Here is a 25275-nt window from a genome sequence, read left to right as displayed (position 1 = left end):
GAGAAGTGGTGCAATATCATTTGATTTAACCAACATATACAGTAACGCGTCCCCATTTCCTCAAATATTCCTTTTTTTTTCTCTTGTAATAGGACTCTCGAGACTCCCGTCATATGCTCTGAAGTGTGTGCATGTGTCAGTTCCTGCTCTAGCGGGACAGTCATGACCCAGGTTGCTGGGTCAGGAGTGACGAACCGCTCCCTGTTTCCTGTGCTGAATGGTGAGCATTCCGCAGCACTCGCAAGGATGTCAGAGGAATTTCACAAAGCCGTTTGCTGATACAGGACTGACACAGCTTTTTGTTTGTTAAAGCCTACATTACACTGAAAGATGCACAATCGTGGAGGGGGAAAACAACAACAGCCGCCATAGCTCAGATTCAGTGGTTGCGATCTAAACTGCTTAGGGACGTGTGACCACTAGGGGGCCATATATAGCAATTTACATTCAAATAATGTTGTTGTCTTTTTTTGGCATAGTACTGAAAAATACCCTTTAAAACATAAATAATAATTATGCACATTTCTCTACAGATTTAAAACCTAATTATTCCAATTTAATTTCTAACTATTTATAACTATCACAGCGTTTCTGGTTCCTTTGTTGATTGACATAATTATTTACATTTTCTGTGATTTTTTATACATGACCGGTTATACACTTACACTTTTTCAAGCTGCTGAATGAGAAACCATGTTCAAACTTGGTAATGTATCTGTGATCTTATTTGCTCTTGCACTTTTTACATGATCTTGCTATTTTTTTTATTTTTTTTTAGGCCTATGATTTTCGGTCTTCCCTGTAGCTACTTACTATTTTATCACTTGGAATGTTGTGTAAATATACCCCAATCTGCTGTTATGTATAATATTTATGTTTTTATTACACTCAAGGGAAATTCACATATGATCAATAATTGATACTATAAGCAGAAATAGAGGGCCCCAAATTAAACTTTGCTTTGGTGTCCCATTGATGTTTAAACTGTATGGGATTTTCAGGTCACAATTAACTCCTTCACTGCCATTGACGGCTATAGACGTCAAAAATTAATTTGAACTATTTCTATTAGTTTAACATTTCTTCTACTTTTGTTAACAAGAGTATGAAAACCTAGAAGAAATTATCGTACATTTAGAACAGATGTAAAATTTGTGATTAATTGTGAGTTAACTATTGAAGTCATGCAATTAATTACAATTACATTACAATTTAATCACCTGACGCGGTAAAAAAAAGAAAAAAAAGATTAAACTTTTTTTTATCATAATTAATCGTATGACTTCTTCAGTAGTTAACTCACCATTAATCACAAATTTTATATCTGTTCTAAATGTACAATAAAAAATTATAGGTTTTCATACTGTTAACAAAAATGGAAAAAAATGTTAAACTAATAGAAAGTTTAAATTGTTTTTTTTTACGTCTATAGCCGTCAATGGTAGTGAATGAGTTAATAACAAAATTATCACAATTATATGATCACAATATTGTTGAATGAAAAAAAAGAAATACAGGCTCCAATAATAATAACAAACCATTTTATTTGGAAGACAAAACAATATACTTTTTTTTTTACATAAACAATTATAAACAGCAACAACTGAAGTGAATACATTGACTGCAAAGTGAGAGAATATGACATTCAATGTAAATACACTACAGTACGGGTCTATTGTGAGACTTGCCACAGCCATCGAGATAAACAACCACTGATAGGATATTTCTGGTCCCAACAGCTGAATTCCTGAGCCATGCAGTGCAAACAGGCCCACTCCCGGCCACTAGGGGGTGGATGCCGAGAGTGTAGGATGTTTACACTTCCTGCAACTCAGAGGTCATTGCATTCATTTGACTGGGAGGTGAACTCATTTCCATCCAAAGAAATTTAGGAACAAACATCCAGGAAGTCGTGCCTGATTTAGTCCCTCTTTTTGGCAATGTGCAAATAGTTTAATGAGGCATTAGCTGATATGTACAATAGTGTCTGCACAAACTGTTTCCTTTTTTTTCCATGAGCACTGAAAAAGAGGAGAACTGTTTAAACAAAACCTGCAGGAAGCACGGTATGATGGATGCTGGCGGTAAGGTCGTTTGTAATAATGGCACACCTACTTCCTTCCGTCCTTCCTTCCACATCTGTGGTCCTGTGGTGTGTTACACGTCGCGACTAATGGGTGCAGACATCAATCAATATTCAAACTTTCACCGCTGTTTTTGTTTCATCTGTGTCCTTGTGTCTCAAGAGGATGCGGCCGCTCCCATCCACTAGGAACAGACGTGTATCGCTGCATGCAATTTACAAGATTCCGCTTACCAGTTTGTCTTGGATTTTACTTTTGAAATTCACTTTTGCTTGCTTTGACGGCTTGATATTTACAAAATAAAACAGCAGGTGGCCTCGGGGTGGACCTATCCTTCTTTGCAGAAAAACTCATCCCTTTGGTGCATTTGTGCTCAAGACAAGGCAATACAAGTTTTGAAAGGAAAAAGGAAAAGACAGGAAAAATAATAATATGCATGAATGACAATTTCTAGAGTAGAGTAGTCAGGTAAGATGTTGACCTTAATGTTCATTGCTTGCTAAAAATGACAAATGATAATAAACACAATAGGAAGAAAGTGGCACGATAAAAACCTTTTCATCATCCTCATGATAGCCGCCCAGCACTAGCCACTGTTAACATAATCAGGAATAAAATATGTCACGTAAAAAAACAAAAAAAACAACTGTCTGCCACTTAGACATGGTCTGAGCAGGCATACGTTTAGATCAATTGTCCTCCACTAAATTGTCCAACAATAATCTCCATGCTGCACCGGCATGCCCAGCTTGACCGAGACCGGTCTGCAAATTGTCACTCACTCACAGCAAGCCTAAAATCAGGATCCACCGGCATTTGCATATGTCCAGTTAGCCCCCCCTTCCACAATCAAGTGTGGTATGGAAGTGTCCAACGTCCACAAGATGGTACTAGCAGGTGGCTGCTGCAAACATCCGACTGAAAGCCCCAAGACCCAACACCAGCTTCCAGTCAAGGATGTTTACAGTAGCCCTGACTGCCAAACAACCTGGTGAAGCGGAGAAGAATATCTTTATACAGTACAACAAACGTACCAATATTATAGCAGGTATTCCTCGATTCCACTGGCCTGGGTCTGAAAAGAAACAAGAGACTTTGTGATAGTTTGTCTTGATGAGCAGAGAACAAAGCACTTAAAACCGCCGCATTACATAAAATGTTACACCCACTTTCAATGAACGTACATGCACTCTATGGACAGTAATAACGAGACTCATAGCAGTGACTTATAATCTACGCGGAAAATAGAAACAATATATCGGGTCGCTACTTTGCACAAAAGTTGGAAGGACACTGCTGACAAAATCCTACTATCACATCAACATGATCATTGTCTTCTCATGAATGAATATCATGAATTATTAATAACATATTTGAGCAAATTATTTCAGAAGTGTATAACACACTGGGAGCCCTTCACATTAAACAATGCCTAAGAAGTAGCTCTCACTTTCAAAAAGGTTGACGACCACTGATACTAAGGTAATCAAAGTCAAATCTTCAGATAAAATGTCCCTTTTAAGATTCTGGGAGGCAATGCGTGTCTCCAGTAGTGAAGCCCCAGACCCTTTTAGTCCTTTAAACAAACAGCCTAAAAAAAGTTACATAAAAATATGTGCCGTGTTATACGGTGAAGACCGGTGAAATTATTATAAAGACAAAAATAAAAAAAATACAGTAAAAGACCAGCACAGTTGTTGATTTCCACGAAAGTTCTTCTTCCCTTCACACTGTTGTCCAGTAAGCATCCTGTCAGCATGTGACATTCCACAGCCTTAACTCCCATCCCACACACGTACACATATTTACCATGTAAACACTTCCCAGCGTCTGTTTAGCCATCATGCACACTACGACAGCTCAGCAAGCACGCGCACATAAACGCACACAAAAGAAGTACAATTACATTTCACACGCAAATGATTGTGAAGAACTCCCATTGTGCCCTTTTTGACCTCCACATGAACACGCAGAACCACGCACACACATTGCAGTTTCTGTCTCTATTCTAGACTGTGAAAGCTTTTAAGGATGGTCTACGTCTATCTTCTAGTGACAAACCTCATACACAAGAATCACCAGAATGACATCATGTGTGGATAAAAGGAACAAAGTTACACCCATATTCTTTTTGACGAAGCAAAAATCGAATTTCAGATGCATATACTGTCTAGCTGTTAAATGTTAAGACTCTTCTCACTCCCTCCTCTGTGTGCTGTGCTGTGCTGTGTAACTGCCATCCCTCCCCACTCTGCTCCTTGCAGTCAGAGAAGACGCCACACAGATTGACCAATCCCGTGCAGGCTCTTTTCAAGTGAATGACAAAAAGCTGCTCCCAATCAGGAGGCTCTCTTAAGGTGTTTCTTTCATGACTGACACATCATCGCTGCTGACCACTTGGTTAGGTCGCCATTAAGAACAGTTTGTCTCAACTGGTCTTTCACCTAAACCGGAGACCTCTCTGTCAAACAACAAGAAATCCTGAGGTCATGGGATTCATGATTATCCATCCATCCATTTTCTGTACCGCTTGTCCTCACAAGGGTCGCGGGGGTTGCTGGAGCCTATCCCAGCTGGCTTCGGGCAGTAGGCGGATTCATGATTATAACATTGCCAAATGCTGCTTTTAAATTCTTGTTAAGTAGTAGTATTTATCATGCTCTTTAATTCTACAACTCCATGAACAAACATCAGAAGATGCCATTTAATGCGGTAGAAAGATTTTGCACGTTTTTAAGACAGCGGCTGCCCTGTCCCTCCCCTTTGGGAACTCGGGGGCACTCAACTTTTTTTGTCCCTGATGGTCTGAATGCTCTTAACTCCAAGCAGGCCTCTGTGAAAAGTCCTAATAGGTGCTTGACAATGCAGTGCAAACATGCCTCAAGAACGCTCATACTTATTCAAAAATATGTTATTTAAATCGAATTGCATGAACAGGACAGCATGTGCTGTGTATGTGCGGTGTTCGCAGCACGTCGTCGGTTTGCTTTCACATGCATAGGACTGGACTCCGTAGAACACTTCGGGATACAGATTACTCTATCGCTCACACACAGACACACACACTAAGGTGTCTTGGGGAACAAAGCAAACTTTATCAGAACATTGGATTCTTACATTCCTCAGATTCTTGGCAACCAGCTCATGGAGAATGCAGTAGGGAGGGAGAAAGGGAGAGCGAGAGAGGAAGAGAGACAGAGAGAGAGTGTGTGAGAGGGGAAGGAAAGAGAGCGCAAGCAAGCAGAGGGCCTAACGAGGAAGAAAGCAGGAGTAAAAAAATGGGGTTTATGCACTAACTTCTCTTTCCCTCGCAGTATTTGAAGAATTCAATGCAATCTACTGTATGACGTCATTTACTGGTGATAGATCAAGTTTTGTAATTTTCTTGCATCAAAAGTAAATGAGGTGCAAGGCTGTCAATAGATTATTTTTAAAAGTACAATTTGGTGATATTAACTTATTCACTGCCATAAATTCATTTCAAAAAAAGATTATTAAAAATTAGGGGGCGACAGGCGATTACATTTTTTAATTGTAATTAATCGCATGACTTCACTACTTAACTCACGATTAATCACACATTTTTATATCTGTTCTAAATGTACAATAAAAAAAAAGGTTAGGTTAGTGGAAAATTTTTTAAACTAATAGAAATAGTTCAAATGAATTCTTGACGTTTATAGACGTCAATGGCTGTGAATTAATTAAAAAATAAAATAAAACATTAAACATTTGGGGCGTCAGGTGATTAAAATTCGTAATCATAATTAATCGCATGACTTCACTAGTTAACTAACAATTAATCACACATTTTGTATCTGTTCTAAATGTACAATAAAAACATTCTTGGTTTTCATACTTTTGTAAATAAAAGTGGGGAAAAAAATTAAACTATAGAAATAGTTCAAATGAATTTTTTACGTTTATGGCCGTCAATGGCAGTGAATGAGTTAATAAAAAGAATTACACTTACAGATACAATAAACTTACCCTTTAGCTAGTTTAAATATTGTAAAGTTCAGTGCCCTTCATGAACACACGTATGCAATGAATGACCCGCACTATGTTTGTTTCCTTTTGTATGGGAAACGTGAAATACTAAGAGCATGGCTTATCAACCAACATTCATGCTGGATCATGCATGACAAAGTGGCACTTTACAGTTCACGCATTTCATACGTTGTACATTGTTGCTATTGTTCTTCAGAAGTATTGTAGACGGTGCAATATTTGATGTTGCCCAATATTGTGATAACGTCTTTATGATAACTTGGTAAACACGAGAGCTTTTGCGTAACCGTCACGAAACAGAAACACACTGTAGGTGTCAATGCGATTTCTGTCTTGCACAGTTGCCATTCACTTGCCCAAAAGGTGAATTTAGTCATCAATGAATACATGTTTTTGCATTATGGGAAGAAGCCATTGTGCCAGGAAAAAGCCCCAGCAACCACAGAAAAAAAAAAAGAATAAATGGAAAACATTCTTGCTGTATGGTAAATTAAAGTGCACTAGGCTGGTGGGCTGAACGATTTCAGAAAAATATTTAATTTATCTGACAGAAATTACCATTTCGATTTGATTCACAATCACCCGCCCCAACTCAAGCTTCAGGGGAATATTCACTAAGTACATTACTATTTACAAATATGAAAGGAACTTACATCAGAGCATCAAAGCGTTAAAAGCGATTACAGTACAGCACTCTCATAATGTAAGGAAACTAAAGACGCTGTGTGAGAGGGGCAGCCTTTTAAGTTTCTTAAACTGGTTCAATAAAGCAATAACTACTCCTTACTGTCAATTATATATAAATATGTATGTTTCAAAGCTCAACAATTGAAATGTGAAAAGCAAATACTTCCTGTTAAGAGGCAATTTCACTTGTTGTGTCTGAAAACATACCATTGGACGGCCATCTCCGGCCTTATGCCGAGACATGGCCAGAACCAGACATTTTATCCACAAGCTTAGCTGTCAGACACGCTAACTTTTGAATGTCAAATAACACTAGTTTCTTTTACACACAGCTGCGACACCTCACAGTTCAGTATAAACTGCGCAGACATGTAAAGAAACTGTTCAAACAAGAGGAACTGAATGATGGTGGACCCACTGTACTTGCGTCTCTGTAAAAGAGACCACTGTCTTCTTTTAGCAAGGTTGCAGTATTTATGACATTACGTAGCTACCAAGGCTGGGGGAATTCACTCTTGCTATGCTAATGTTAAAAATTACCACAGAGATATGTTTGTTCGTGCATCGTCCTCTCTTACATGAATACTACATCGACATAATTAAGAGGGCAAGCAAGCCAGTTGAATTCCATTAATGGGGCGGAATATCACATGACCTGTAGCTGTGTTTATGCACCAGAAAAACCTTTGAAATCTCACACCTTTTTTTCCCGGTCAGTCACCTAAAGACAGTATAATGAATTATGCTGCCTGGATTTGATTGACAGTCATTAACGGCAGTCCCACTAACACATGGCTTGGCGTTCCCGTTAACTATCCCAACTTGCAAAACACTTTCTGCAAACAATTTCCAGTGACAAAGATAGATTACGCAACACTAAACAATCACATGAAATGAGAAAACAAGGTCTGTTTTTATATTGGACTTCAATGTTTCACGCTTCAATTTGCGAAAGCACTGAGAATCAACCCGAGACATGCCAAAAAGATTCCCTGGGCTGAAGCTGAACGCTCACGCGTCACTCACGTCACCTACCGCGGGTAGTCAGAGGTCGAGGCAAACTCACGTCGCTCCAGCTTGCTAGTAACGAGCTTCGTCCTAAGTCAATAATCATCACCTCGGTGGCTGCGAATAAGCTACACTTCTGACAAAAAAAAAGTTCTCACAAGACGGAGAAGCCATGCTAATTGCTTGGTTGATCGAGTACACTTTCAATATATTTTGCACTTAACTTGATCAAAAATATAATCAAACATTTTAATGTCATAATTTCACAAGTAATGCAATAAAAAAATCCTGACTTTTAACATATTTTATGTTACAGCAGTGTTGCTTTTTTTTTTTTTTTTTTTTACTTTTTTTTATTTTACACAACATCCCAACTTTCAATGGACTATCAAACGTAAAGATCATGCAATTTGTTTTCGCACTTAACAAATATAGAGGACAGGCTGCATGGAAAGCAATATTTTGGAATAAGTTTGGAAGTGGATTGTCTACTAATTACTGAACATTGCAAGACTTTCTACAACAACACCATCAACACACCGTCACCTATGTCATAAACACTGGCACTTTGCTTTTTACTAAGCAGTAATTGGTAACTTGAGTACGTGGATTCTTTTAGAGTCACGCAGAACCTCCATTCTGCTGGTTACAGCTCAGCTTAGTGGGTTTTACATTTACAGGCTTCCGGGAAAGGCCTTGATGTCAACAGCATGACTTTCCACAATTAAGCCTGAGGGTATGCAAGAGCATTATGAGTCCCCATACACTTCTACTTATGTTTAAAAGGTGAGAAAGAAAAAACTCAGTTACAGCGCTTTCATCTATTATTTTTTTTTTACTTTCCTTAGTTATTTAATGGTCTTTTCACTAATTGTGGGTTGATATTGTTAATTTATTACTCCAAATAAGAACAGCAAAATAACAGCAGCTGTCCAAACTCCCAATGTGATAAAATAAATACAAATCCTGCAACTAGCATTGACCTTTGTAAGATTTCTTCAAAGTTTCCATTCTTTATCAGCGAGAAGCCTCCTTTCTTCCTTCACTCAGCTTTCTATCCATGACAAGTTGACCTTGTACATCAGTCCATATCAGCAATTTAACAGACCACCGGATATTCCGAACAGCTTCCTGAATACTAACAGAGCTGCTGGTCTGTGAAACCAAAACTTTGATTATTAACATTGTTAACTCATAAAGTATTGCAAAGCAGGTTAATGTTCCTGAACTTCCTTGACAACCTATGGGGAGCTTGCAGAAAAAGCTTCCTGTGTCTCCCTGAACATTCAATATTATAAAGTGAGGTTAGTATAGTAAAGTAAAACAGTAATCTTTGTTTTTAATTTAGGTTTGACCTTTTTAACGCAAAAGGAAACATGCCTGTACATTAAAAGCGATACTGGAACGAAAAGGTGATTTGCTGCTTTTAGATCAGGTTATGCTTAATGCGTGAACGCTCCTCGCGGAAATGAGACATGCAGAATCCAGCGAGCAGACCGTTTGTAGCCTTGTCCACCGCTGTGGTTGATATTCTCCAAGACTATAGGGGGCAGTGAAGAGTGTCTACGGCATATGAACAACACTTCACCAAAACACAAGTAGAAAATAATTTTAGATTATTCTTTTTCAATAAAATTAGCGACATCAACTGGGGTGAATTGTCTACATACTTTCAACAAAATAAAGGAAATCAAAGAATTGGAAAGTAGAAAACACTGTTGTTTACAACAGCGTTTGCTCATCCGCCATATTTTTCCGTGCAGACCATCCGCGTAGCTTAACAATTCTCATAGGTGCACAGTGCGGAAAAAGGGGGCAATGCGGACGCCGCATGGAAGGGCGGGGTTGCTGAAATGAACTCATTTCCCCACTTGGAGCAGTGCGGACTTTGCGGATGCGTCAAGCATAAACCAAGCTTAAAACTGAACCCAAAAAACAGGTTAGAAAAATGAGACTATAAATGACACATCCATTTAATTTCAGTTAAACTGCCCCTTTCTGAGCTAATGTTCACGTGCACCATTACAATCCAGATCAATCCTTTATTTCATTTGTGAGATCTGTTTATTGAGCTCCAGATAACCTCCAACTTACTGTACCTGATAGCATCACTGCCGACTATTGGCTGTCCAATATGAAGATAAATGTTTTACATTTTAACTATTTTACCCATTTTTATCAATGCTCAAAGTAAACGTTACAAACATACGTAATATGTACAGTATGCACCTCTGAGAGATTAAATGTGACAATCTTCTCTTCCCATACAGAGGCTTTCACACACACAAAAATGTGGATGGAATCATGGCACTGAATGTCTTTTGCATCTTTCAACTTGTCTCCAATGTGCAATAATTAGCTGTGCTTATTCATTATATTTTTAGGCTGTAAATAATGCAACTGAAATACAAATCACCGTGTTACCCTTTTCATTCTCCCTGGCAAATAAACTCTGGGATGGGCTGAGAATTCAGGAAGTGACTCTTGTCATCTCCATGGCAACGCTGAGGTCAACTCAGCAAGGCCGGAGACCCCTCCTCAAACATAGAGGCCCCTGAGCACTGGATCAACACAAACAACTCAGCGCGTGCGCACACACACACACACACACACACACACGAAGTCTATCTGTAATTTGCAGATTGCAGTGAAGTTAAGAAGTGCCAGTGAGCATTACCAGTACACCACATGAAGATTGGAAGCAATGTGACTAACAGAACTTCAGAAATGATGGTTATGAATTACGTTGTTCAGATGAACAAAATCTGAAATTGTGTAACTGTTCCAAGGAGGCAAATCATTAGTTTTCTTGACTGGGCTAAAGTCAGGTCTTTTGGGGATTATACTAGACTTCCCTCAATGCTACTTCCAAGCGCTTATTCGGCTGGGAACCAAAGCGGTCATCGTCCCATGGGAGGCAAGAGAAGAGGCAGCGTTTACTGATTTGGTTCTTCAAATTAACACACAGAAACCCCAATAACAAAGAAATTACGAATGTACTTTGCAAAATGTATGTACAATTCGCCCTATCACTCGTGTCTTTAAAATGAATCTAAGGGGACTCTAAAAAATAGTTGAATACTGTACATACAACATGACAGTGTACATAACATGAACAAAGACGTGAAATCAAACTTCTGTTTTGTTTCTCAACAAGCAATGAAACAATGTCAAGTATCAATTGCGGAGGTAACGTTAACTCACCATGACTACTTCACCACCGACAACAGTTAGGACAATGGAGCAGCTTTCCTTCAGTGCACATAACGGGTATTTCCCATTTCTTTAAAATGGTGATTTGAAAGGTATACTAACGTAAAGACGCCTTTGACGGTTCAAAAGCAAACTTCAGCCTTCTGTCAAAGCTGTCGGTCACTTGTCCTTCACGACTCCTCTGTAAAATGATGAACTGAGTGTTAATCGTCGCGTATTTAAATTGAATCGTCGACTATTACTACTACTTTAAAACGATGTTTACATCACGACTTACCCTAAGCCAACTTCTTGTAAGAAATCGTGTCGTCTAAACGGCCAAAGGTTTATGTTGAAGCAAGAGTGGACAGAGTCCTGCCCCTTCTTCTTTTCTACCGGTGTCTATCGTTCTTTGCACAATTAGCACATTAGCCTCAAAGCTATTCATTTTCCGGTTGTCAAAATAAAGTATATTTGCTTTTATAAATTGGACGACAAAACGATGTGAATCAAGGGAACTTCATTCAATTATCAAATCGCCATGATTATAACCAGCTCTTAAAATGTAATACAGCAGGCATATGTGATAAAAGTTCTTATACATATCACTTTTATTTTTAAATCAATGTGCCGTTACAGTTTCCGATGACGAGTTATATTAAACTTGATACTACTTCCTGCAGGGCTGTCTCGCAACACAAAATGAACGCAACAAAAAATGGTAATACTCTCGTCATAATCATTTAAAATAATAATAATAATAATGACGATTCAATCTAAATAGTATTAGTGTTTTTAGAACTGAATGACATAATTTCAAGACATTTTAGTGGATACATTTGAGTCAGTGTTATAAATCAGGAACCATAAAAAACAATATTCTTAATGTCTTATGACTAAAGACTGTAATTTATTATGTGCTCGATCTGACATTTTTTAAAAATGAATGATTTGTCTTGAATAAGTGTCAGTTAATGTCATTGGGTTAAATAAGTGTGTCATCTTTTATTTTACATGATCCACTTGAAGTGAATAGGATAGTCTCTGTAGGTCACCAGTGCTGTGAGTGTCAACTTCTCCCCACTGACTGATGCTTTCAGTGTAAACACTTCAGTTGTCCAACCAGCGGTTTATTGTAGTTTATCTGCTTTTAGTTCCTGATACCTGTAGCTTTGCAGTTGCTACTCAAAACAAAAAAATAAATAGCAGAAATAAGAGGGTAGCCTAGTGGAAAAATCCCACTGTAGCATGTGGGCCTATTGATTAAGGTTTTATTGTATTAAGGTCGGTCACAAGTCAAAATGGTGGTCAACTCGATGAAAGGAAGCTCTCCGCTCATTGAAAAGCAATGGACTGAGAATCATTGTAATTTGATTTGTGAGGATTATTTTGATGTGATGAAATGCCGTGTGACTGCTATAGCAATCTGCCTAGTTTGCATCCTAGTAACAGGCAAAAGCAATACAAAACGCCATTTGTTTTCACCGTGTAAAGTAAACATTTGCAGTGTTGCATTGCGGAAATATCAGAAATGCCTGGATGTTCGAAAATGTCAATAGGACTATATTGATTTAGTGTGGAGGCCGTGGCTCAGGAGCTAGAGCTGGTTGTGCAGTAACCGGAAGGTCTACTGTTCGATTCCCGCTCTCTCCAAATCGTGTGTCGTGTCCTTGGGCAAGTCACTTCACACACTTTGCTTCCAGTGCAATTCACACTGGTGTATGAATGATGCAAATGTTTGGTGATGTTTGGCAGCTGTCGGTGCACATTGGCAGCCGCGCTTCTGTCTGTCTCCCTCAGGGCAGCTGTGGCTAGTTATGTGCCGCTACCACAGTTCGAATGTGTGAGTGTATGATTAATGTATTCATTTGTAAAGCATATTTGAGGGTACAGAAAAGCGCTATATAAATTGGATGAATTAATATTATTGAGCAACCATTTCTTTTATATAGTTTTATTTGTGATGAACAAATGGAAACCCATTGCCGTATATATGATTAAAAAAAAAAAGTCAACATGGTAGGTCAGCCAAATATTATACTAGCTTACTTATTACAAAATGAAGAAAAATGTGTGCGTCTACGCCACCACAATCACAATGTTTAATAGAGACGCCTACATTTCAACATGCAATCAATGCACATTAAGAACACCAGTAAGAAAGTTGGTAAATTGATTATTAGCCAATGTTATATGCCCAAAGGTTGACTGCTGATCAGTCCAGTGTGTAGTCATCCAATCGCCAAAAATATGCAATTTGCATAGGCTCTAGCTCATCCAAGACCCAAATGAGGGCAAGCGGTAAAGAAAATGGATGGATGTTGACTGTCTGGTTGAGTATAGTAGCTAATATCTGGGATGCAGTTAGTTGACAAGACAGATTGTAATTGTGACTGACTGACGACCAGTTCAAGGTGACCCGTAATCTTATCGTTTATTATTTGTAGTCTGATGTAATAACATGTTTAATGTCAACAATATACATACATCTACAAGATTTACATCTAAATAAATACTGTACTGTATTGTCAAACTACTCTCTATTCTGCAGTTTTGTTTACAGCAGCACCCTCTAGTGGTCGCAAACTGTAACCACCATCAATGTGATTATCTGCTAAATTTATCACCAACGCAAATGTGAGATTGCCTTCAATTTCAATCTACCGGTAGTTAACTATTTCATTAAAAATCACTGAGATTGTGGTGTTAATGAAAACCTTTAAATGTGATTTGATATTGTTCCAAGAAAATAGTCCATGCGTGAAACCCTTTGGATAGAACTGGGGATGGAAGGATAGATAAACTTTTGTGAATAACAATTTCAAACAAAGAAATTAATATGGCAAATAACCCTGAGTGTTGTGTTTTCTCTCATTAAGATTCATCAATGCCTTGGGTAAAGTGTTCCCCGGTGTAAAAGCCGTGGTGTAGGGTGTCTTTTTGGGCTGCAGCCCAGGCCATTTGACTACTGTTGAAGCGAGCGGCCCAATGACCCTGTGGATCAACTGTCACCACACCAGCCAGTCCCTGCACTCTAGTCTTCATGTAAGCCAGGCCCAAATCAGACGCCGCCTCTACTGACTGACCTGGTGACAGAATGGTTCATCATCACACAAAACATGAACATGATGGTTAGTTGACAGGTGGCCAGATGACATATGACATGACATTGTATTGAGAATATCATTTGTAATCAAATACAGTTTCAGAGAAACTGAAATACATTTAATAATTTTAAATTCAGTTTTAAGTTGATTGGACTTCAGTTCCAAATTAATACATGCAAATTTGAATTGTACAATTCAGTTTCAGATTTTCAATGCAATCATTTCAATTAAACAATACAAATTCAATTTATGTAATTCAAATTCCGTTTTCAATGCAATTATTCAAGGTTAGCAAAATAACGGACTCAAATTCAGTTTCTAGTGGCATATATTTCATCCCGTATATCTTTGCCAAATGTGGTGCAAGCAACAATGACACCGCATGAGTGTAGGTAAAGCCTGGAGAAACAAAGAATTGAAAAACAATAGTTGCTGTGCTATTATTATTATATATCACATTTGCCATTAAGTATCGTTGTTGTTATTGTTCATGCTGGCAGGGTTGAGTATAAAACTTTTCCTTTAAACATGCTGAGCTTTCAGTTTGGAAAATGTTGTTTTCCTATAGCCAATATTTCGTGGCCGGTTCTCATGTCGACACAAATATATAGTTTTTTAAATAATTGTTTTTGTAGATATGGATGTGTGTGTGTGCATGTGTGTCAGTACCTTGCTCCATGTGAAACAGGATGAGTCTGGCCAGGGTAACCTTCATAATGGCCTCTCCATGGCCTGTGGTTGACACGGCTCCCACCTGATTATCAGCAAAGCCTCCACATCCTGGCACACATATAAACATTTATACAACTCATACTTCTTATCGCTTCAGTACTATTAAATTTTTGGCTAAAGAAGTCTCGTTTAAAAATTAAGCCACGTACAGTAGTTTCTTTTGCATAGCATTCGCATAAAAATAACTTCTAAAGTGCGAGCTTGCAGTTTTCTCTTTGTTCATACATACATACAAATAAGTCAAAAATAAACAATTGTTTTGTTCACACTTATTATTATTTAATTGCATGTGTAAAACACAGTTGTAAAAGTCTGTATGGCAGCACTCGTGCATCCCAAACCTCAGCATGATATTAAATAATGATAATATTCAATATTAATAAATATATATAAATATTAATAATAATAAATTAATCTAATTTCTCCTTACTTTCACTTCCGCAAGTGAAAATGCACCATTTTTGGGAGAGTATGTTGAAAGAAAACAGAGCACCACAAATCACTGATTAAGCAAGTAAAGTTGTCTCCACCTAACTTCAGTGATACATTAAATGGTAAATAACTGGCTGTTGTATCCATTTTAGAAAATCTTTAAACTGAAAATCTATCTATTATTTCCTTACACCCCAGGACTGAACTTAATTCATCATAGGCTTTATTATAGGACTTTGTACATTGTACATTGACATAGAAATGTATCAACACTGCATTTATGTGACTGTAAATATTAAGGTAACAAACTAGTGCTAGGGTTTCAAATTAGGGTTACAAACTAGGGCTAGTGTTTCAAATTAGGGTTTCAAACTAGGGCTAGGGTTTCAAATTAGGGTTTTAAACAAGGGCTAGGGTTTCAAATTAGGGTTTCAAACTAGGGCTAAGGTTTCAAATTAGGGTTTCAAACTAGGGCTAGGGTTTAAAAAAAGGGTTTCAAACTAGGGTTAGGGTTCTAAATTAGGGTTTCAAACTAGGGCTAGGGTTTCAAATTAGGGTTTCAAACTAGGGCTAGGGTTTCAAATTAGGGGTTTAAACTAGGGCTGGGGTTTCATATTAGGGTTTCAAACTAGGACGAAGGTTTCAAATTAGGGTTTCAAACTAGGGCTAGGGTTTAGGGCTATGGTTTCATATTAGGGTTTCAAACTAGGGCTAGGGTTTCAAATTAGGGTTTAAAACTAGGGCTAGGGTTTCAAACGAGGGCTAGGGTTCAAAATTAGGGTTTTAAACAAGGGGTAGCATTTAAAATTAGGGTTTCAAACTAGGGCTAGGGTTTCATATTAGGGTTTCAAACTAGGGCTAGGGTTTCAGATTAGGGTTTAAAACTAGGGATAGGGTTTCAAATTAGGGTTTAAAACTAGAGCTAGGGTTTCAAACTAAGGCTAGGGTTTCATATTAGGGTTTCAAACTAAGGGTAGGGTTTCATATTAGGGTTTAAAACTAGGGCTAGGGTTTCATATTAAGGTAACAAACTAGGGCTAGGGTTCAAAATTAGGGTTTTAAACTAGGGCTAGTGTTTCAAATTAGGGTTTCAAACTAGGGCTAGGGTTTTAAATTAGGGTTTCAAACTAAGGCTAGGGTTTCATATTAGGGTTTAAAACTAGGGCTAGGGTTTTTCAAATTAGGGTTTAAAACTAGGACTAGGGTTTCTTATTAACATAAATACATATAAAAATATAAATATATATGTAGGAGATTTAAATTATTTACTTCCTTTGTTCTTTGCTTAACTTAGTTAATGAAAACCTATGCTTCAACACTTAAACACTTGTCCAACAATTGTAAGATAGGTTGCACCAGTTATGCCTCATGAGCAAAAAAACTAAAAACTAACCTATGCAGGCTGTATCACCCACACGTCCTTCCATCTTGTTCAGAATTCCACCAGTGGAAGTAGCACATGCTACATTGCCTTCGATGTCAACTGCCACAGCTCCAACGGTGCCCATCTTTCCCCTACACAACAAAACATGATCTCAGGATGCTTCATTATATATATATGCTGGAGTTCATTCCTCAACCCTTGAGAATTGTTTTCCCCAATTCTTTATTTTACTCTCTTCCAAGTGTAAATATTAGTCTGCTCTAAAACTGAGTCTACTTGGTCCCACTCTAAATAGTCAAATTTACTCTACAGAATAGGCACACAAGGACAACATAACAAAACACAGATCATGACAGACAGTAATTTGAGAACAAACTCAAACAAAAAACAAACTAAACCCAAACCACCATGATGGAAGCAAACAACAAAACGATCCCAAGCCCAACCCAAACCATGACAGCGCGTACTTATTTATTTATTTTTTAAATTAGGATTTTAGAGGTACAAGGTTTCCGCCCGATGACCGTGAAACGTAAACTTCTGACCCTGCCTTGCCAATCATCAGATGACCTGCTAGTGTTTATTAAAGGGTAGGTCAGGTAAAATAAGGTCTGCCAAAAGGAGCAGATAGACGCCATTGACGTCAAGACTAAGAAGTATCTCAAAAAGGGAGGGGTGGAGGGAAGAGCTAACAGTTCTAAGTGTACATGAGGAAAATGACACCCAGTGATCAACTGATAAGTTAATGCCTTTGACCTCAGAATCCACATGATGAAGTGTAGAAGGAAAAGGAAACATTGTGGCAGGACAAGATCCTGAACATAATTTTTCACCTGTGGTCAGAAGAGGCATGCTGTCACTCAAGACAGAATCCCAGGTGCAGGCTGTCCAAAACACACTCGCATGAGTATGCAGGGTCTCATGATTTAAAGGGGTGGATTAGGTCACTTAAGTCCCCACGGTATGCCCAGACCACCCAACACTGGTTGATGGGTATACATAATGTCCGTGTCCCCCATCGAGTGGTATGTGCTCACTTGGTAAAACTTCCAAGCATCACAATGCATTAGAACAAATCATGTGAGGTTACATTCTTCACTTATTGGCCACAAGAATATAATTAGGAAGTTGTTGTATGGACTAGTGCAGGGTCTCAAAGTCCAGTACTCAAGAACCCTATCCGGCCTGTTTTCTATGTCTCCCTCCTCTAACACACCTGAATCAAATAATCAGGATCGTTAACTTATCAGGCTTCTGCTGAGCTTTCTGAGCTGATCATTTAATTCAGGTGTGTTGGAGGAGGGAAACATGGGGGAAAACAGAGGACCGGACTTTGTGACCCCTGGAATAGTGAGTAGTAAGTGAATAATGTAGCACAAATAAACACAAAATGGAGAAAATTTGACGTTTATTAAATGCTAAAATTTTTATCCAGATACTCTAGCCTGGCTGCAAAATACCAACAAATAACTGAATGCACTTAAAAAGCACAACTTGAGCATTATCCTCATTGGCATGGTGCCAAAAGATGTGTAACTATCAGACACCTAAAAAACACGAGGCAGCAAATATTGATCACGTATGTGGGAACAAAGTGCAAATATGCTAAACCCAAGACATGTCAGTTACACCAACAGTGTAATCTGTGTACATAAAGATTGAGAAGGTTGGCGCTATCAATAATACCTCGTTTCATCTTGTTATTTGGCAATGCCATCGATAATGTTGCATTGCTGCAATCAACACTAACTGCATCATAGAATACAAAAGAGGAAGTGGCAATGAGCGTTTCTAGATCATTTTTGGGGGTGCTCAAGCACCCCTAAATTGAATCCCCGCATCCCTAAAACCTAATACATTATTAATTAGTTGCTTTTAGTTAGTTTTTCCCTTCATATGCTTTTTTTAGCAAACTAGAAAAATGTATAACCATACAGTTGAAATGCAACATTTTAATTGCAATTGCATGTCTGTTTTGTAGAGAGTAAAGCTGTATGGCCCAAATTCTTTTTGTTAATTGTGTCAGCAGAAACATCATCAATAAACAACAGTTATACTTAACTTGGACCTAGAGACACTATGGACTCTGGACCGGTCGCCACTCAAGCATAGAACTATTGCTAAGGTATAGGCTATTTCTACATTTTAATTGTGAGACTAAATTAGAGTCAAAATAGAGGAAAATGTATCATTGTCATTTCTTCGTTTTTGAAAGGAAGAATGTTTAGGGGTTACAACTGGCTGTGAGGAATTAGCAGGGATGAGGACCCAAACACATGGAAGGTGGCGAGGCAGGGGAGCTAAAAAAAAAGTTGTTTAATTATTTTTTTAAAGAAGAAAAGAAAAGGCAAACAATGTACTTGACTAATCTGAAAAATCACAAAAATCACCAATGTCCAAAAACAAGATTCAAAGTAACAAACAAATACTCACACGATAGCAACACAATGTGACACGAACATGACATAGACAATAAACCGACGAGTCCTGAAAAAAAGCAGGAAAAAAAACACACAAACTGACGAAACACCTCGACAAGACATGACTGAGGTAGCTGATTGGATGACACAAGTGACCGGGATGACAAGCACAGGTGGACACAATAAAACTTGACGAGTCAGACAATGACAGCAGGGACTCAAGGAACACATGACAACTAAAATATAACCAAAACCAAAAGCAACAAACACGGAGCATTACACAAGCATTATGACCTAACTTACATTTGGCACTCCACAGGGTTGGCATCATGCGCCAGTTTTTTTTCCCAACGTATTCGGGAGTATTCAGTGATGAGAGATTCTTGGGGCACCTCAGGGACGCCCATGGCCCGAGCAAACTGATTAGCACCATGTGCTGTCAGACAATTATGAGTGGTCTAGGATAAAGATCAAATATTGAAAGAGATTACACATTTAATTTTTTGCATCATTAACTCTTTGACTGCCATAAACGTTATAAAACGTTTAGCATAAACCTAGGGAAGGGCGCCGAGGACGTTAAAAGACGTCCCCTATGTTTTTTTTTTTTTTTTTCAAAAACGGGTGCAGGAAAGCCTTGGGCAGCTGTGCTGAAAGTATCAGGCTGATCTGATTAGTCAAAGACTCGTTTTGGCCCCTAGAGGGCAGCGATGACTCTCTTTGCACAAGGTTGGATGGGCCGCCCACCGTGGGCGTCAGTAGAAGACGTGAGGCGGAGCTAGAGTGTTGAGGAGACAATGGCTGATCCAAGCCACAATGGCTTGACCAAGCAACCGGTTACAAGCAGCTCAGCTTGAGCATTTTTTTCAAAGACGGAAAGCATCAATCAATACTAAAAAGCGCATTGATGTCAACGATGATGATGACAACGAGCTCTACGCCAAAGTTGGAAGCTTTGGCGTGACTGTTATGAACACGTAGTAAGCCTCACGGCTAAGCGCGGCTAGCGCGGCTAGCGCTGCTAAGGCCGGAAAACGCGCACAATAGCCGGCCGGGTACTTCTACACAATCGGACATTCGATCGGGCGATGGAGAGTTGGCATCGACCAATGCAGATTGATGATGATGATGAAGATGACTCCGAGCTCTACGCCAACGTGACTGTTATGAACACGTAGTAAGCCCCACCGGCAAAGCGCGGCTAGCGCGGCTAGCGCTGCTAAGGCCGGAAAACGCGGAGCTGCACAAGCGGACATTCGATCGGACAATGAAGAGTACCCCGAGTCCAATGCATATTCATCGGAGGAGCGGGTACAGTCTGATCACGGAGAAGACACTGTTTCTGGACTACGATGCCACCATGAATGGAGTGGATAAAATGGATCAGAACATCTCCTACCAACCCGGTATAGCAACTGAAGGACACGGGGAAGCGAGACGTAACACCACCGTAACGTAACCGTAGCATGATCCTGATATTAGACTTGATGACACACTGCAGTATATACTTGCTATTCCCCGGAAAAAAACGGCCGGCAAGAAAGTGGCGCACGCGAAGAGGCAATCTTGTGCAAATGCTGTTGCGTCTCCTTGCACGCAGGAGAGTGTTACAAAAAGAAAAACTGTCGTTGAAACATCCACATATTTGTAAATAGCACCACAGTTGCACACATTTGTAAATAGTTTGCCAAATTGTTGTCAAATTGTTACACTGTTGAATGTAAATAAACGTATTTTGCTATCAAAAAACACTTTTTCATTCTTGGTGGTAGTGTTTTATAGAAGTAAAGCACTATTTAGGTGTTTGTGGCATCATTCATGGACAAAAAGAAGTGTCAAATTCACTAGAATGCATGAAATAATATCGTTTCACTAAAAGCTTGATTTCTCCGTATTTTGGTCCAACACAGGCGAAATTGGGTCAAACTAACCATTTTCTATTGTTGATTACTAAAGAACGGAATAAGGTAGAAACAAACTCTTTTTTTCTGATGAAAGATGAAAGTCCAATCTTTCATTTGGTAGTACGTGTGTTTCCATAGTCCAAACAGAACATTTTCTGTGGACCTTGAAAATCAGTCAAAATGCTTAAATCGGCTGGCACTGGCGGCATCCCTTTTCTGAAAACGTCTGGCAGTCAAAGAGTTAAAATTACTTATGGTACATGTCATTGAAATGTGGTTGATATTTTCATGAGCCCACATGAGATGGGTCCACAACATTCCGACTGAAATGAGCTCAGGAGTTTGGAAAGTAAGAACGTAAGTTACCAAAAATTTAATATGTATTGATAATATTAAATTGATAATTAATCTTTGTCCATTAATTACCAGTAAATACACAATCAGCCATTAATTCAATCAGCCAGTCCATTAATCAATTCAATGTTGACTTATCACCTTGTTAAAACAATGGCCTATGTTATATTTTGACAAAAAAAACAACAATCTCATCATGATGCAGACCAGCTCTGCTAAAATTGGCCAAATCCTTAATGAAACACATCTTTCAATACAACCCCTGAAATGAAATTAGTAATAAATGTAATATAATCAGTTTTGGTTCATTTTTGTTTTCTGAAGAAAAAAAACCCGACATTATTTAACTCAATCACCCCAGCCATTTTCACAGAATCAATCCCCTTCACTCCCGGCTGTTTTGCTGGATTTTGACTGATTTTGCAAGACCCACAGAATATTGTGTTGTATTGCTATAAAAACATGAAACCTACCAAAACAAAGATTAAAGTCTCTTCTTTCATCAGGAAAAAAAAGTATATTTCTATCTGTTTTCGTTTTGCAGCAATTAGCATTAAAATATAGCTAAGTTTCATCTTTATTCACAAATCTATTTAGAATTCTGAGTAACTACGGGTTTTTCAACATGGCCCTGGTTGATCTCTTATACTCTGCTGCTACATGCTGGCCGTTTGTGTAATAACTACCATTTCTTCAACCGTTCTTTGCACTTGAGTGGCTGCAATCAAAGCATTCTGTATGCGCTCTAGCATGAAAAACAAAACAAAAAAAACTATAAATACGTCTTTGAGACACTTAAAACATTAAACATTTATTTATTATTTATAGTATTTATATGTTTTGGGGTGCAAATGAGTTAAAGGAAGGTGACGATAATATGTGTAATCAACCTAAATAAATTCTTTAAGAACCAATTTATATATTTCATGGTATTTTTAATTGTACTGTATTAGTTTTTACCTCTCATAGAAGCCTGTGAGATCGATGAAATGTATATATATTAAAAAAAAGTAACTGAATCTTAAGTTCGATCTACTAAGAGCTTGTCTGATTGGTTAATAAGTGAGGGGTGAAACCGAAAATTAGATTCTGTAATGACACTGGAAGAAAAAAAAATCATCATGTTCATAAAGTGTAAAGAATCACATTGTTTATTTACCTTGTCCATTACAAGCCTTGCTAGCTGCACAGGGTTGGCTATATTGCGTACAGCAGAGACAGCACCACTGGCCAATGTTTTCCCATCCATCACAATGGCATCCATCTCCACGTTCCCACTGGTGGTTAGCACTGACCCACACCCTAAAAAAACAACCCTCGATAAATAAACAGAATCTAGGCAACTTTGCAAAAATGGGAGGGTGGCTTCATTAAAAGTGGATGTAAAGTATATGTTCTTCCAATTACCTAACTTCTGATAATGGAGTTAATCGATATAAGTAGCTATAATTTTCTCAACATAAATTAATTAATCCAAAATGATAGTTGAAGAAGTTAGTAACTGATCTAATTTCAAATTCGTTGTAAACACCAAACAGGCAAATAATCAATTTGGTATAAAATAAAAATAAAACAAAGTTAATACAATTAATGCCTATTATTTGTTCTCTGCTCTTCAATGGCAAACCATACTGCGCCATGCTGGATGTTCCAGCGGACCGAGAGCGTTCTGTTTTATATGCTCTGCGGGCTCCTGACAATTTGATAGCTGAAAGTAGACTAAAAAAACGCACACGCATGCGGTGTAATCCTGGGGTAAACTTTACCCCTGCTGGAATGTGTTTGTTGTTTGAAATTTGTTTCAAGTTGGGCTAAAAGTGGCGTAATGGCGTATTTTTCAAAGAACATTTTGAACAAATTATTTGCAGGGCACACAACTTTTGAGTCCCCTTTGTCTCGCTGAGGGAAACAAAAATGTCAGTGACTTCACCTGCATTGAAGCTGGGGTTATTCTCCAGCTTGGTCACAGCCTCAACCACAGCATCCATGCTGCTTCCCCCACTCTGGAGGATAACATACCCGGATCGAGCAGCTGCGCAAACCCCAGCCTTGGACTCCTTTGATTTCTCACTTGGCACATAGCCAGCCCCTCCTTGGACCACCACTACAGGAAGCATGTCAACCACCTCTGCAAAAGCTGGGGAGAGAACAAGTATAACATAATCTAATTCATAGCACAATTTGTATTAATAAAAAAGGGAATATTTTCTCCATCGACATATTACAAAGGCACTGAGAGTATCTGTTAGATGAAATATCATGATCTTTTTTCATATTTTGTTCCCCTGGATTAGGCAGTACATTTTTTGATACAGAGGATGGATGGTACTGCAAATAGCTTCGCATTTTGAAAGACATCCCTGAGTCGTGTGCAACAGGTTTCTCTCTTTCAGAAAGTTCAACTGCTGACATGCATCATCAAATAATAGAACTTTAAATTTTGAACTTTTTGCTGAAACTGAAACCAATGTAATTATAAAGTAGAAATGTAGTGGAAACATAATGTTCTTGTGACGAAACGAACATGGTCACACTGATCAAGACAAAACTGTTGAATTATGACAACAACCAGAAATCCCCTTAAACAGAAGCCAGAAAAAAAAGCAAGTTAAAGCAGGAGCATTTCCGAACACGAGAAAAGAAAACTCATTAGAATGGTAAATAGAGTGCAGCAGCGCTTTATTCTACACCATGGCGTCCAAAGCGCTTGACAAAGCTCACATTAGGTTCACCGATTCACGTACAAAGGAGTGAAAAACTGAGTCAGAGAGACCGCAGGTTGGAGGTTATAACAGGCTACCTGCAACCTGTGATAGCTACTACTTCGACTTTTTTCCCCTTTTTTTCAAATGCCACGTTTAAAAGTCTTCACCTTAAAAATATACCACAAACTGGGAAATAAATAAAATATAGCATACGAACTAGCTAACAATGTTGTTATTAGAGCAAAAGTATATATATATTGTACGGCTACAATAATTTGTGAATCTAAATTTAAATAGACTAATGTAGAAAAGTATTGCTTTTCAGGCAGAAAAGGAAGGGAGGGGCAAACATGCAGACATTGAAAGCATTATAGGTACGAATACGATTGCATCAAAAAGGTCATGTGACCAGAATGTCTTATTTATAAACCATACCATGTTGTAAAGGAATTAAGCAACTATACTTACAGAAAGGTATCCTGACAATATGGATACTCGTGTGAAAACTTGCACCGCTTGCTTTTCTTGATCTGTGTTGTTCCTCCTTGCTCAGCAAATAAGAAAACAAATATCACTTTGACGCACAGGTCGAATAAAAACCAACATAAAAGGTGCATGGCGCCCCCTAATGGAAGACATAGTACACCCTCCAGAAGCTTACAGTATAAATTATCGTCTTTCCCCGTCTCTATCTCGTCTTTTTTTAAATAATTGTTATATATATATATTTTTTTATTTTTTTATTTATTTTTATTTAAGTCATTGTAAAAATGTTACAACACAATAATGAAGTAAGGGTGATCTTGCAATATTTTACTTTTACTTGCAATATTTACTTTCAAATTGTCTATTCTACGTGAAATCTGGGCTTGTTTCATTGGATACAACGCTGATTGGAAACCGTAACTTATTCTGTTGTATGAATAGCAACAGATTTATTCTACCTTTTGCCATGTAATGGAGGAGCATTTCATTGCTCTTTCTGTATCGGCAGTACATTACTGGCAGATGGGAAAAAAAAGCTATATTTAGAATTAATAAATACATTTTTTGAGGGGGGGGGGCGCATATCTTAAATTAAATAGTTTCCCGCCGCACCCCTGATGATCTCTCATATACATAGCAGACTTTATTGAGATTCAGAGTTTGGATGAGTTTGGATGAGTGATCTCCGCGTACTTCGGCTTCCTACTGGTTTCCAAGAATAATCATGCTAAGTTAATTGAAGTCTTCAATTTGAAGAAGTTGACCCTAG

The 25275-nt window shown here is 38.3% G+C and overlaps 1 protein-coding gene and 1 long non-coding RNA gene across 3 annotated transcripts; both read right to left on the bottom strand.

Moving 5' to 3' along the window:
* Nucleotides 1–1524: 1524 nt before the first annotated feature.
* On the bottom strand, nucleotides 1525–11381 carry LOC147163721 (uncharacterized). The gene is made up of 3 exons (XR_015096938.1): nucleotides 11281–11381; nucleotides 10995–11184; nucleotides 1525–3159 (listed from the first exon to the last, which is right to left on the bottom strand). It is a non-coding gene; the product is annotated as an uncharacterized LOC147163721 (long non-coding RNA).
* Nucleotides 11382–13390: 2009 nt separating this feature from the next.
* asrgl1 (asparaginase and isoaspartyl peptidase 1) lies at nucleotides 13391–24648 on the bottom strand. 2 transcript variants are annotated; one of them, XM_086093458.1, is made up of 7 exons: nucleotides 24489–24648; nucleotides 23246–23452; nucleotides 22475–22617; nucleotides 19361–19515; nucleotides 16647–16768; nucleotides 14759–14869; nucleotides 13391–14068 (listed from the first exon to the last, which is right to left on the bottom strand). In XM_086093458.1, exons 2-7 carry the CDS (start codon nucleotides 23430–23432, stop codon nucleotides 13857–13859), a joined length of 930 nt encoding a protein of 309 aa, XP_085949584.1. In that variant the 5' UTR covers nucleotides 23433–23452; nucleotides 24489–24648; the 3' UTR covers nucleotides 13391–13856. The 2 variants fall into 2 exon arrangements, with proteins under 2 accessions (XP_085949584.1, XP_085949585.1); XM_086093459.1 differs by having other exon boundaries at nucleotides 23335–23452.
* Nucleotides 24649–25275: the final 627 nt, after the last annotated feature.

The sequence above is a fragment of the Leptonotus elevatus genome, chromosome 13 (genome assembly GCF_054856555.1).
Source record: "Leptonotus elevatus isolate MCC_2025b chromosome 13, RoL_Lele_1.0, whole genome shotgun sequence".
In the NCBI taxonomy this organism is placed as follows: domain Eukaryota; kingdom Metazoa; phylum Chordata; class Actinopteri; order Syngnathiformes; family Syngnathidae; genus Leptonotus; species Leptonotus elevatus.
The sequence above is the reverse complement of the archived record's forward strand: the minus strand, read 5'-3'. Positions and strand labels throughout refer to the sequence as shown.